The 15,528-nt window shown below is 42.3% G+C and overlaps 1 protein-coding gene across 1 annotated transcript; it reads left to right on the top strand.

Moving 5' to 3' along the window:
* The first annotated feature begins 784 nt into the window (after positions 1–784).
* LOC118509567 lies at positions 785–1,992 on the top strand. Its single transcript, XM_036050328.1, has one exon. It carries the CDS (start codon positions 832–834, stop codon positions 1,900–1,902), a length of 1,071 nt encoding a protein of 356 aa, XP_035906221.1. The 5' UTR covers positions 785–831; the 3' UTR covers positions 1,903–1,992.
* Positions 1,993–15,528: the final 13,536 nt, after the last annotated feature.

Below are 15,528 nucleotides of genomic sequence, written 5' to 3'. Positions count from 1 at the left end.
CTTCCGATTTCTATCATGACAGATTCTTGAGCGGAGAAATGTTTACAGGCTGTGGCAATTATTGGAGCAATTGCCCAACTAATACAAACAAATCTGGACGCTGTAGACATTTTTATGCCGTAGACTAAGTCGGGGTCGTTTGTAATACGGCAGCATATCAGAAGGAGTGACCAGAGGTTTGGTGAAAAATAGTTTGTGATATAACGTGCTATTGTGTATATAGAGGATGTTGACACACTGTTTTGCTGGTGTTCAAAGGAGGTAATCGTTGACTTTAAGCCAGCATTCCGCATCAAGTGTCAAAAGAGTGTTCTGATGACTTGCGGGACTTCGGATGTCCGGGGACTCTTTGAGGAGACAGTGCCTAAACTTGTAAACTATAAACTTCAGAAACTTCATAAGTTTCTGCCTAAACTCAGCTATCAAGGTCCTTGTATTAAATAAAGAATTATACTATAATTTTATTAGAAATTTTGAGAGAAAATTCTTTATCTTATTAATTATTTACGAAAGATCACCAAGCTTCACTACGTTCCTTTAGCTGCGGCTAATAGAAGATTAGGGAATATCCTTGAACAGCGATTTAGTTCCTATAACCTCGCAGCAAGAACTGTGGATCAGCTGATCGGCTAGGCCCTGTAAGAGGCATAGCTACGATTACGACCTACTTTTTTTTCACCTACCTTTTTTTTATGAATTCCTTCCAAAAAAGACGGCCTTAAAAGAGAAATCATCTCTGCAGTAGGCTATGGTAAGTCATTTCCCAAAAAACTCAAACACCTAAACAGAGCCCTCCTGTTGATAACCATCTGAAAAAAAACCCTTTCAACAATGAGCTCAAGCAGGATGAATTCCACCCCAAAAATACGCATTTGTCCTTCGAGATACGAGTTCAACGATCCAGCCGCCGAACGAGAGGAAAAATGTCGCCTGTTGGAGGAGTTCGAGCGAAAAATGAAAACTGTGGTAAAACGTGACACGCTCCAGCGAACGATGGACCGCACGCTATCACCAACGCTCGGCAAGAGGACAAAGCGTTGCATAAGTGCGGTTACTCCCGAGTTTCAGCCTCCTTCGCTTCCACCCACCCAAAGTGCCGGTGAAACCACCAGCCTGCCGGGAGATGCCGCTCCATTAGCCCAGCCAGCTACCCTACAGGTGACGATAGACTCTCGCACCAAACCACGCGCCCTACCACCGCGGGTGGAAAATTGGATGGAAAACTTTCTCCGGAAGCCAACCCGAGAACGCGTCCGGTGGCGTTCGAAGCTGCACGAGCTGGAACCACGCTGCTCGGACCGGCCCCCATCGGAGCGGGTCGAACAGCTGATCGACGTCGGAGCGCAGGACTTTGTCGCCTGGCTCAACACACTCGGTGCGGAACGGTCCAGCCTAACGACGGACGTCGTGAAGGGACTGTTCTCGATCGAATCGGCCGACGAAACGTCCCGGGCCCTTAGCATTGCACCGAAAGAGATCCGTGCCGTGCCGGGGCAAGTAGCGAGGGAATGGAACGTGCCACAGCTGGCGTTGGAAAATCGTATCGCACAGCTTGTGCACCACGACCGGATGTTGGCCGACGGTGGTACGAAACGAATCGCGTTCGGGCGTGGACTTCCGCAGGAGCTGAGAAGCGGCTGGTGGACGCAGGATGTTGGGTGTGAAGTGGAGCGGCCAGACGTTCCGGACGATTTGATGAGCTTGAAACGGTTGTTCCGTGACATCTGGCACCTGCGCTCGGTCAAGTATTTGGTGGACTACCTAGCCGAGCGTCCAGCGTTGCCTCGGCCAAGGTTTTTGGAGGAGAAGGGACTGTTTCACCGGCAGGATGTCGTTGAACCGGTTCCGTTCTATAGAAAAGTTCTATCGCAGAAAGCCATCGCTGCAAGTGTGAGACGATAGAGGGGGTTAAGGTTACATTTTGGCGATGAAGGCTGGGCTAGAATGGTGGCTAGTGTTAAATTCAAAGTAAATAAATTGTAGTCAATTTGGAGCAAGTAGTTTGGAATCGAGCGATTTTACTGGGTTGAAAAGGAAAAGTTTTGGAAAAGCATCAGGATGAGAGCGGCGTTAACATTTAGCTGGGACTTGGGACGTACAATGAAGACTTGGGCCATATGATCGACGGTGAATTCGTTGATAAAGCATAGCTCTCATCAATATGCGGACATTAATTTATTCATTAGTTGATGTATTTCTGAGCGTTCTTAAAATTAATAGTTTTATGAAAATCAACTCAATTGCTCAAGAAGAAAATCCGTTTAAGAATTAATACAGGGGTTTGATTCATATAATGGAATTGTTGAAGCAATTAAAGGAATATTTCAAATGAATTTTGGAATATTGCAAGCCTGTTGTGTGGTGTCAGTCAAAACAACATTGAATGCAAATCAAACTGGAAACCCAACGCTGTCATAGTGTCGTTCTTAGGTTAGTTCTAAGTGATTTATAGCTAAAGAGATACAATTATATCTACTCTAGCAAAGAGATCAGGATTTTGTGTCAGTCCAGATCCACTGCACGGCTGTCGCATAGCAATACCGCCATCAAATCATTAGACAACATTAGCCCCGGTCCAAAACATCGCTACCTCCAAATCTACTCCAACACAACCACCGCAACAACCACATCCACAGGCGAGGATACCCGGGATAAGACAAATAGCTGTTGATGTTGTCTACATGCTTAATATATAAATTAAAAAATATGAGATCAGAAGCATCAATTTCACTGATGAGAAGTTTAGAAATATTTACTATTGACTATCATCTTCTTCTTCTTTGGCCTCTTAGGGTTATGCCTTCCATGCCTGGTCTACTAAACTTAATGGTGTCACGTAGTTAGATAGTCAGTCCTCACTATGGGGGAACGGTCCAGATGGGATTTGAATCCTGGTCCTGCCCTATGGAGACCGATGCCGTTGTCGCCTCTACCATTGGGCCGCCCCATTGGAAGATATATTATTGATTATGTTCGTAAGCTACACGCACCGAACAGTACGAAACAATCTAACGCCATCAGCGTAGAGTAGTTATTTAGCCTCGATTGTAACTTGTTTGATGTAGATTGAGAACAATAAATGCTCCATATCACTCGTTTGAGGAACACCAGACGAACACTCAAATTCGTATGAAGAAATTGAAGGATTGATATCGAGAGAAGACCTGAACCAATGTACCAGAGGAGCAGAGAATCATGTACGAGCTTAGCTAGCAACAGGCGATGGTTCACACGATCAAAAGATTTCTCAAGATAAAGAAGATTCGCGACGCTGCTATCGAGCCTTGTAATTAACTATTAGCAGAAATGTGGACGACTTGTAAATCTAGCTAGACTGATGGACTCGTTTTTAGCAAATTCCGCTTGAACCCAGCTAATTGGATTTCATCAGATTGGAGTCCACGTCCCAAAGTTTTATGAGAGTGCTGATACTGTTGAAGTTCCATGCTTTACCAGCTTCGTCCTCCCCAGAGCATCTTCCTTTTATTTGGCCCTACAACCTCGAAAGGACTTGGCCTGTCATTTTCAACGGTCACCTCAGGAATGACCCTCTCGGGAAACTAGTTTACGCACTCTGCAGAGAAGTAAGTGATTCTAATCGCTAACAGTTTTGTAGTATTTCAAGTGTCAAGGGATTCCACATATTAAATTGTTCAGGAAAATTGTCCACTAAAATTGGTCTGTAAACTCGGGGGCCTCATGATAACAGTGCTACAATCAGACAAACCTATAATCAGGAAAATTAACTGCAATTCGATGTTTGGGAAGCGATTTGTTCGGAATTCTCTAACATTCCTCAAAATGTTTACAAAAATAGCTCACCCAGCAGTCAAACTCTCGCGTTGACATGAAGCTGTGGCAAAGAGTGATAGTCTTGAGCGTTATGGCTCTGTCCGAAGTGTTTGCGGAATCCACCGTGGAACTGCTCGAGCGTATTGCTGATCATGCATTTCGAACGGGAGGACATGTGAACACCGTTTTGTTTTGGGATTTAGAAGGACATGCAGCGAACAGTATGAACACGATTCCGTATCCGAAAATAGTATTCAACAATGGCTCTGGCTTTGGAAAGTTGCTGCAGGAGAATTGTCTCGTTGTAATGGAAATGTACGATGGTGAAACAGTACGTGGATAGTTGTTAACGTTTTCTTGCTGTTAATGCTTTTTTTCCTACCTTCCAGGAAGAGGCTTACAATCGATTGAATGAAGCATTTATTTTTGCATTGGACCATTATTTGGCAAAGTATGTAATCCTTATAAATGCCGACAGTGCCACGATGACCAGCACACTGTCGCTAGTTGAGTATTACTTGGATTATCTGCATATAATGCAGTACGCCGTGGTGATGCATTCAGCCAAGACAGGAACAGTACGGGAAGTTGGATATTTGAAAGCAAACAAATTTATTGAGGTAGACCACATCGACTTTGGATATATTTTCAACCAACGCCTGAAGGATCTTGAGCTACGGACGATCGTCACCGAGAGTAAACCCTACTCGTATCTCACGAAGCAATGGCAGCTAGTGGGACTAGATATTGATATAGTCGAGATTGTAATCCGCATGATGGGCGTAAAGATATCTGCAACGCACATGGATATAATACAGATGAAGGAAATTCAAGAATTGTTGTACCATAAAAAAATGGACATGTACCTAACGCGGCGAGCTTGTAATCCTATGCTAAAGTTTCCGCAGGTAGTCCTTCAAGACCGATCGAAAGTGAGACTGATGATGCCTAAGGCAGAGATGATCAACTTTAACCTTCAGTTTCTCAAACCATACAAGCAGGAGGTTTGGTGTTTGCTTCTGCTACTGCTCACAATAGCTTGTACGCTGAATTGGATCTTCAGGAAGCGAATGACGGTGAACGTTATGATGGTGATCATTTTCGGGTGCAACCATACAACGAGCAGACTTACGGCGGTCCTAGTGGTGGTCATACAGTTTCTGAAGTTCATCCTACTCGAAGCTTACCTCGGCCAGGTGACATCGTTTATGATACGGTTGCGCTATCAGGAGAATCCTCAGACACTGGGAGAGTTCTTCGATTCCAGCATCCAACTGAACGCTCCGGAGATAATGAAACAATTTATCAGCCATCTACCGGCTAACCTTTCGAGTAAAATGTCGGAAAAGCTTCGAAAAGATGTACCGTTTAGCGATGAGGCTGGTTTCGAGCCTGGCTATGCTTACATCGTCACCGAGTACGCATCGGATATGATGAAGCATGCATTCTCCTACGATTCCATGTTCAATTCAACCTTTTTCTACATCATGGAGGAACCGCTGTATGAGTTTGAGATGTGCTATGTGTTCAGTTTGTGGTCAAAGTTTATGCGGAAGTATCAGGAATGTCTACAACGGCTATACGAAGCGGGAATCATTCTTAAACTTACCGACGTAGCGTGGAGTCTCGCCACCGGAGCGTTGAAGGCGAATTCATCGACGGTGTTGATGTTTCCCGACCTGGTGCCTGTGTTTTTATTTCTGTGCTATGGGTGGGCAGTGAGTGCAGGATGTTTTGGGGGAGAAATCATCTTGCAGAAAGTGAGTCAAATGTATGTAAGATTCAAGAGGCGAACAAGACGATTTTGCTAAGTGATTGAATATTGCTGACGGTCTTGTCTTAGTCGATAGTTGAAAAACAGCAACGAGAAGTGACAATGATAATAAAATGGCTTCGGATGCTGGGATGGGTTTTATTTTGCTCGAATTCTATAAAAAATAAGTAAAACAAATATTGCCTTCAATTCCCTCATCAGCCTCCGGTGGATACCTGTAACCTTAGTTATTACTGTCACAAGATCAAATATTAGCACTTTTTCAGCTCTTTCTGAGTCTTGAAGTTCAGTTGCAAGTACGTCTTAGCTACCGAAGCATTAAATAAAGTCCTTCAAAATAATCAAGCTCAAAAAGAATCTATCCATCATTACCATGCAACTTCTGAGCTCACTTGCAAGTTTAATCTAGCTCCGCATACTAATTAATGGTTGATAGAACGATTCCTTAGATCTCAATTTTATTCAATGAAGCAACTAAGAAAGGTTGTAAACGACACGACTATCCTCATTGATTACAGCAGCATTTCAAGGGTTTATCAAAATTTTCCTAGATTTCCATGATGATGTTTTTGTTCTGCTCCATAAGCAAAAGGATGTTTCAAGACTTGAAATAGCTTTTATTAAGGGATATAGGGAGTGCCTCACTTTTTCGAACATCATACAACACTACTCAGCATAGGAATAAAACTCATATGAACATGTATGAAACGATTCTTGATTGCAGTTTCTCGACTGTTCTGGCCGTAACGACTCCAAATTAGATGATGGTATTTGTATTGTGCTAGAGAGAGGCATTTTCGACTCGGAGGTGGAAACTTCGGGGACCATCTTCTGTGAGTCAATCCAGATCCTGGCATACGCTGATGACATAGACATCATTGGTTTGAGGCTCTCCTATCTAGCAGAAGCTTATCAAAGGATCGAGCGTATGGCACAGAACCTTATTGGGTTGGATATTAACGAGGCGAAAACCAAAATGATGCTAGAACCACCATCGGCCCTGATAACAAACACTGATTTACGCAGGGGTGATGAACAGATAGGTGACCGCACCTTCGAAGTCGTCCAAAACTTCACCTATCTAGGGTCAAAAGTCAGCACCGACAACAACATTGATGTTGAGTTACGCGCACGTCTGCTGGCTGGAAACTTCTCCACTCTAAATACCTGTCACGACGGACGAGGCTGGGACTGTACAGAACATTTATAGTCCCAGTACTCACATACGCCTGCGAGACATGGACTCTGTCCAAAACTGACGAAGTCCTCTTAGCCGCGTTCTAGAGGAAGATGCTCAGAAGGATCTTTGGCCCCGTATGTGTGGAAGGACAATGGAGGAGCCGCTACAATGACGAGCTCTACGAGCTGTACGATGATCTCACCATCGTGCAACAAATTAGACTCGCCAGGCTCTGGTGGGCTGGTCACGTCATGAGAATGATACCGTACAACCCAACCCGTAAAGTCCTTTTAGGCCGTTCACACGGACAGAGGAGGCGTGCTAGGCCCAAATTGAGATGGAGTGATGGCGTTGATGCGTCCGCCAGAATGGTCGGGATAACGGATTGGCAGACGACGGCGCTAAACTGTGAGCGGTATCAAGGAATGTTGCAGCAGGCCAAGACCGCAAAGCGGATGTAGCGCCTGATAAGTAAGTAAGTATTTGTGTAACAAATAGCGAGAGTTCTGTTTTAAAATTGCTAACCTGTAGCGTAATTACTTGAAAATTTGTGACAACTAGCTGTTTTATTTTATAATTTGTTAGGTTATTATTTTAGAAGACTAAAAATAGAAGAATGTTTTTCTAATCATTTTGAAGACACCAGTGAACAAACGTATTTTATTAAATTTTTCTTTCAAATAGCTATGTTGAGGTCTGCAGTGAGATCTTCAGTTAATTTTTGTGAAGAATTCTGGATAATCATGTATAAAAGTGACGACAACAGGGCGTCAAGCTGGCATAATTCTAAACAAATACAGAGTGTTCTGAGAATTGTTGATGTGCTTCTATGTTTTCCTGACGGTATCCCAAATATTGAAGGTCTTATCACGATTTTTTTTTGCGCTTTCACTTATATTTTTGGGATTGTTCCAAGTTTATAATAATAAGTTTCATCCTTACACCATAAGGAACATTGGTGGAATAGTTTCACCATGAGAAAAATTTCCCGGAAAAGGCTCTTTCTTGTCAACAACTCTGAATGTAAATGGGGATGCTCTTGAACGACTCGCCAATGGAAATCGAGTTTGAGTTATGTTTACCTTAAGCTTCTTTGTCTCGAACTTCAGGCTTTTCAGAGTGAATTTCCGTAAGCTTCCGATAGCGACAGTGTTTTGACAGGTGTCTTTGGAAATAATCGACGGATCGATTCGTTTGAATAAAGCTGAGAGGACAGGGCGTTGGAATGAGTATACTTTAAAGCGTAATGTTTCACAGATATTAAAGCTGTTCTCTTTTTTTGTTGATGACTTATCCCCAACAAATAACAATTTACCAAATAAACCCACCATTGGCACTGGAATTATCGTTTAGCATTGCAGATTTTCTCACTTGGAAGCTTTTCTCTGCTGCACCTCAATCGCTCAAGTAATTGTACACATTTGTTTGTCCTTTCAAATATTAGACCGATTTGTGCTACCGACAAATCCAACGGTCCGTGAGCCGTCCGGGAGAATTCAGTACAAAAGCGCACCAAATGCATGTCCAACGGTTTGCAACATTGCACATAATTTGAATATGAAACGGAACGTCCCGGAACCTGCCATCGTTCGTCTCGGGAGGTGACGTCGGGTGTTTTGCGTTTGTATTTGACAAACACCCGGCTCGGTTGGCCTCTGCATCATCAGGTGGGTACGGTCGAATTATGTCACCGGTTTCAGGCCCGGTGCCGGCTGCTGTCCTATTGCTTCAGATCGATCGATACACCAAACCTAAACAACGACACCGCACAGCCTGCTGACTTTCGTGGGCACAATCCTTTTCCCAATGGCGTCGGTGTTTGTTTGTGTGCAACGAAATGGTGGCCGGGGTCAGGGCTGAGCTGCACACGGTTTAACCACCACATGCGGCAGTTTAGATCAAACAAATTGCTGCCGTTCGGTACACAATCGAGGTACACCTAGGCTGAGGAGGGGCGATGAGGGCGCACTGATTTGCATGATTCTCCCGTTCGCATTGCATCCGATCCGAACGCATTCATCGTTCATCGGTGTTGGTGCCGTTTAGTTTGTAGCTGTTGTCGGATGTTGTTGGAGCAATAATTCAACCATTTTTCGATTATCTTTTGGAAAATGACGCCCTTACGCTTTATCGGGAAGGGCTTGATGTGTGGGTGTTTGTTGTGCCAATGCAATGTAGAATTGTTGTAGAGTAGCTGCTGGCTGGTTTGTAACCTTCATTGTTTCGGGAACTAATTTACATTTTCATTTTTGTTCTAGGAGTTGTAATTTTTTACAATTTTGTGAAATTGGCTCACGTGAACATTCTGCCCAGGTAACACATCGTAGAGTACTTGGAGGAGATGTGGCCAGTGCACATTGTGATTTCTAGTTGGAACGAATCCTGCATAGAACACGTATGCTTAGAAGATTTTTTACCGCCACCAAGATTTTTTCCATAGTGTCCTCATAAATTCTTTACTACATTGGAATCCCGGTTTGACGATTAATTGAGGCGAGCCCAACACGATATCATGAATAGAATCGCGTAACAGGTATGATGTCCTCACGTTATGTGACAGGATCACAACACTCCACATTGCCTATTTTATGGACCTTGCAGGTAAAAGTTTCCTTTGGGTCTAATCATATTTTTCGATGCGGTAGGACTAGGGGCTTCAAAGGATATAGACCAATGTTAAATAACTTCTTCTTCTTCTTCTTCTTTGGCACTACGACCTCGAGAGGTCTCGGCCTGCCATTTCTGGCTTTCTGTGACTTATTTTTTATCCGTAGAAAAGTAGTCAGCCTCAAGAAGAAAATTAGCCAGCCCCGTAGAAAAGTACGGGGAGGCGGTTGGGATCGGATTTGAACACCGGCCCTGCCGTGTGAAGACCGGCGCCGCTGTCGCCTCTGTCAACAAATTACCCCAGGGAGGATGTATGAACACTGAGAGTAAATCAACTTACAGTATGGAGCCTGGGCGATTAGGTTTCATGGACGGCGAAGCCACGTGGTCGATGAGGTTTCTTGGACGAATTGATCTCTTGGTCCCTCTTGGTTGGACAGAGTACAGTAGGCGAGAAGGACTCTTAAAACCCAAATCTCTACTGGACATGACTATCGTGAATTAATAGAGGCTTTGAGTCCTCATTCCCCTATTGAGTTACGAAGCCTGTTAAATTTAGATTGCATGAGCTGCTGCTGAATTATGACAACAATAGGTTAAGGCATATTTGATCATCCGACATCGTATAACAAATCTGTAGAACTTTTGTACATTTCAATGAGGTTTTGGATGTTTAAAAGTACATTTATGTAAGAAGTGAATCTAAAACACAAGGAGGTTAAACGTTGTCAAAGTGATTTATTCTGCCTGACTTATTTTCGACTGCCCCCCTTCGATCGATCATCTCTCCGTATATTCTTGCTCTTTGGCCGTTCATTTCATCATCTCCCATTTATGTCGTCTTTATGGATACATATTGTTGTCAATGTACAACTATTGCAGTTTATCTATCGATTAAAACTATTGGAATAATCTTTAAAATCTCTGTAATGTTTAGTGGAGCGTATAGAATCCTCAAAGGATTTAATCATTCCTTTCTAGTTTTCTTGGTATGACTGAACCCTTAGCTAGTCTATCAGTCCAGCGCACCAGGGAACAGTTCGGACGGGATTCAATAGCCAGTTCCAGGGTGCGAAGACCGTCTCTGCTACCATTACTGCCTTATAGCGTAGAACACCCAAAAGAAAATACATATTTAGAAGAAAGCTTATTTGCCCTCATTCACTTGCTGCGTCACGATGAATTCATTCAATTTCAATATTAATACTCCCTGAATACACTACACGATCCACTACACGGACACCAGCGCCACCATCGCCAGAATGAATGATCGATCCATTAGCAGCATAATTGCTTTGAAAGTGTTTCGCTACCATTCGCCTGCATTCGGTCGTCTGCAACTGCATGAATGGCATTTTGCACCTAGCACCGGCAATCGATCGTAATCGGGCGTAGAGCCGAGTAGCCTGTGCCGGTAACACAGGTTCAGCAAACCGGAAGGTGTGATGTGGAAATTTCAATTTCATTGCACGACACGAAGCTGGTCTGGAATCGCATCGAACCGCATGCATCGGCTTTGTCCGGGGTTTATGGGTACTGGCCCGGAAATTCGATAACGCTTTTCCGAAACAAAACAAAAAAAGCCGTTCGCTGTGAAGTGAAACATGGAGGAGATTGTTTTCATCGTGTCAATCACTTCGACAGTCGGTCGGTGTGTAGTGCCGACGAAGATAACTGAATTTTGGCAAACAAGCTAACGTGCGAAAAAATGCAGCAGAAAAAAAAACTTCCATTTTCGGTGCATGAATCGAAATCAATTTGCAGCAGCGATAGGGAGTGTATCTCGGAGTTGATTTGTTTTTGTACATTGGGGCTCTTAGAAGAGCAATATAGGACAAAGTTTTTAAAATAAGTTTTTTTAAACATATAAAGGAACACAAATCCTCTGAAAGTCGCTCACTTAGCATTCACTTTCTACAGTGAGCGAGGGTTCCATCAAAGAGCATATTGATCACGCTAGCTGAAGCGAGATAAATTGCATCAATATAATGCACAATTTGTATCCTTTATTGAATTACCCACGGCTGCGAATGTATGTATGTGATATGCCCGTGAGATTCAATGGGCAGACAAATCGTCTTCACTAAGGAGTGTGATTGCATCTTCCATCACCATTGATTAGCTGTTCATGTACCGCGCTGCTTATGCAGGAAAGGGGTAATCCAAGCAATGATTGGAATTGTGTTTCGGAATTGAGTCCTTATTGAAGCTTTGTGTCTTGTATTTGAAATTTATAAAATGTTGTGTTCTATAATTTATTACCATGAATGCACCTTATCAAAGTAAGAAATTTGTAACAAGCGGTGTGTATTGAAAAGTGATACGTTCTATAATACAAACTCTTAGTTCTTCAAAAAAAATTCACATAAACTGTGATGTCTAGCGAGGCTCTTCGATAAATGACAGTCTTTACACGGCTGGAGAGGGGAACGAACCCCGTTTGGGATCCCGCCTTCCCGTACGTAGGACTGATTATCTAGCTATGGGTGAAACCAAAACAAGTAAAGTGAGAAACGGTTTTGGCTCGAGACCTTGCGAATTGCGAGAAGAGGCGAGAAGGAAAAGAATCATTGATGCCTTGTAGAGGATTTTAGACTATTTTTACGAGAAATGTAAAAGAAAAATACAGTCCTTAACACAACTATAGGAACACCTGTTTTTTAGAATAAAATAAAAACTAGAAGAGTTAGCTGAAACTGGTGTTGAAGTAAGTTGTAGAAAATTGCAAAACACACATTTTGAAGAAAAAAGTATAATTTTACACACACTTTAGTAATTTATTTTAGCACCCGCAAAACTTCTCCATTTAACATAACGAAAAATATAAATATTTTTCTCCGTTATTGTAATGGTTGGGGCGGTCCGGTGGCCGAGGCGACAGCGGCGCCGGTCTTCAAACGGCAGGACCGGGGCTCAAATCCCATCTAGATCCGTACGCAGGGCTGACTATTTTGCTACGGGTAAAATCAAGCCACAGAGAGCCAGAAATGGCAAGCCGAGACCTCTCGAGGTTGTAGTGCCAGGGGAGAAGAAGAAGATTGTAATGGTTTTAAACATCGTTCAAAAATACAAGTGGCTTAAGACAATTTTTTTGATGGTAAAAATATTTTTGATGTAGTTAAGTAAACGGTTTAAGCTTCCTGCCATACAGTTTTTACGGGAAAGACACGTTTTTTTTGCATATTTTTATTTTTAGAATTTTTGATATCGCATGATATCGTTTATGCAATTTTTTACTAATTAAAGAATTTTTGAGAACCTTTCAAATGATGTGTTTGTATTGGATAAGTGACACCCTTAAGCTGTGATAGAAATTGATAAGCGAAGTGAAAATATGGAAAATATTGGACATACATTGCTTTACATGGGTACAGAAAATCGAAAACATAGTGTAAAAATAAGCCAGTCGGGTTTTCAGAAAGGTATTAAAATAATGTGTAAAATTATACTTTTTTCTTGAAAATGTGTGTTTTGTAATTCTCTACAACTTACTAGAACATAAGATTTAGCTAATTCTTCATCATCTCTATTTCATATAAAAGTTAGTTTTTATCGATTGATACAACTTAAGGGGGTGGGCCCGCTCTAAAGATGATAGGAGCGCCGGTCTTTACACGGCAGTACCGCGGTTCAAATTCCATCCACACCGTCCTCTTTAAGTGAGGACCAGCTATTCAACTATTCAACTTTTAGGTTCTTTACTTATTGTCAGTTTCTTTCCTTTTACCAGAATCATTCTTTTGGCCTGGTTTGTTCCTTGTCTTAAGTTCATTTCTTTTATCAGGTTCGTATGTTTCACCTGGTTTTCCTGACAAAAGGAACGAATTCATTCCTTTCGCCATGTTCGTTCTTTTTCCTTGGACCTGTTAGATCCAAATTTCGACCCGATAGTTCCTTTTGAGTCCGATAGTTCCTTTTGAGGAACGCAACGAACCTGCCAGGTTCACTCCGGAGCTCTCTACTTAATATTAATGAAATTGAAGGTTATTTTGCTCATATTTAATTACAGTAAATCACATCATCATTACCATTGTTTGTTACATAAATATTGGGACTGATTTGATGGTTAAAAATAATTATTTTTTATTAATTAATTTATGTTTATTTTGTCTTTAAATGAACCGTATGAAATTCTCTTACGCGAGACAACTAGGTATTGTCAATTATTAAGTTGTTTATTATTAATTGAAGTAAAGTTTAAAACACACCGAAATAAGTAAGAAGCTAGAAGTTAAAAGTACAGGCAAGGATAAACCACTCTATCAGAGTTATAAATCAAAAATAGTTAAGCTATGATGCAAAAAGAAAAATAATGTAAAAGCTTTTAGCAGAACACTAAGTTATCAGTAACACTTAATTATAAATAATACAATTTGAAAGTCTTAGCAACTATAAAATAAATAAATAAAAAGTTTAAAAAAAGTTTAAAGAGTTAAAAAGGATGACTGTTTAGGAAAATAAAAAGAGAAGAAATATATACTTTTCACTCACACAAACCTTCTCTTTGCAACATTTACCTGCACACTTTGCACAATAGTTTTAATCTAACGCTAGTTGCTAATATCCGCTTCTGATTTGCGCAAGACGCACATTTCGCTTCAATCGCTCGCCTGGGTCTCGGGCCAACGTGCCCTAATGTTTGCCTACGATACACACGCTATCGATAGCATCGCATGCACCAGCCAGCATTGGCACCGGGGAATCGGGGTTATAATATTATAAAAATTTCTGCCATGTTGTCTCAATAGAGAGGTTGATTTGTTTTCCACCCAAACGCCAAGCGGTACGTACGCCGGCTAACCCCAGCACAATTCCCATCACCTATCGAGTGTGGCAAAAATTGCCACAGGATCAAACTGTTCGCCTGTCTGTGTGTGTGCATGTTGGTTTGGCGAAAGAACTGAAGGGAGGAAGCAAACGAGAAGGCAAAGAAAACCGACGAACCCAAGATAAGCATATTTTGCATCCTAACGACCGTACCGGGCCGGTTGGAATGGGAGCGCAGGGAGTAATGTGCATGTGGCCAAGATTTATGGAGTTTTCGCCACGCGTTCGGTGCATTTTTTTCTTTCGTTTCCACGCGGTAAAAAACAACGAAATGCACACATGCTAGGTGCATTGGCTTGGCAATGGTGCTTGGTGCAGCGGAGCGGGAAGTGTGCATAAATTCAATTAGGTTATGCAGACGAGTCTTTTGCACCGCGTCGGTGTCATCCACGGAACGATAATGTTCCTCTATCGCGCTCGGGCAAATCGTTTGCCCTTTTTCGTCCGGCTCTGTCTCACGCTGGGTGGGTGGTGTGGTTGCACACAGGAATGTTGTTCTAAATTTCAATCATCCCGACACATCTTGGGTTTTGTGTGTGCTGGCACAATGTGGTACGTGAGCGGCAGGTTGCCATTTTCGCGCTTTATATGGGTCAACAGATTTTTAATGTGGTTCCGGACGTTCTTATCGGTTGAGTTTTATGTTTCGGTGAGGTTTGCTCATTATAAGCTCGTCGTTCCTGTAGATTATTGCATAATTAAACATACAAATTAGGGTGATCTTAATGATTGTACGGATATCAATTTTCTATTCTTACGCAACTACAAGGATCGACTTGGCCATGCCTAGCGTTTATCTTCATATTTTTGTATTTATTTTTACATAAATTCTTTGGAGCTGGTAAAACAGTATAATAAGAGCTGTAAAACCTTTACAACACAAACGATCCTGGGTACTTCAACACTAGGATAATCAAAATCCTCTTTGGATGATTTTTCTAATCCAGAGCAACGCACGGATAGAGACTCTTCAACTGATCTTTTTTTGTTATTGACACTTAGCATTGAAGAAATCTCAACAGCCGTCCGTCAAACCAAGAACATCTGGCATTTACGGAATAGAAGTAGAGTTGAGCCCTGTTAACAATCGGTAATAATGTGCTCATACCAAGTAATCAGACACTGAAACCACTTTGCGGTCTTGTCGTAATGGAGGAGTCCTAGATATCATTCAAGGTCTTAAAGCCATCGTCTCTCTGGTGGATGCCATAACGCCAACGTTCCATCTCTCAATACACCACGCTAATACACCTCCTTGGGCGGCCACGCCCGAGGCGGTGCCACGCTAATACACCTCCTTGGGCGGCCCGGTGGTAAATAAGACATTGGCGCCGGTCTTCACACGGCA

This window comes from Anopheles stephensi, chromosome 3 (assembly GCF_013141755.1).
Source record: "Anopheles stephensi strain Indian chromosome 3, UCI_ANSTEP_V1.0, whole genome shotgun sequence".
NCBI lineage: Eukaryota > Metazoa > Arthropoda > Insecta > Diptera > Culicidae > Anopheles > Anopheles stephensi.
The sequence above is the reverse complement of the archived record's forward strand: the minus strand, read 5'-3'. Positions and strand labels throughout refer to the sequence as shown.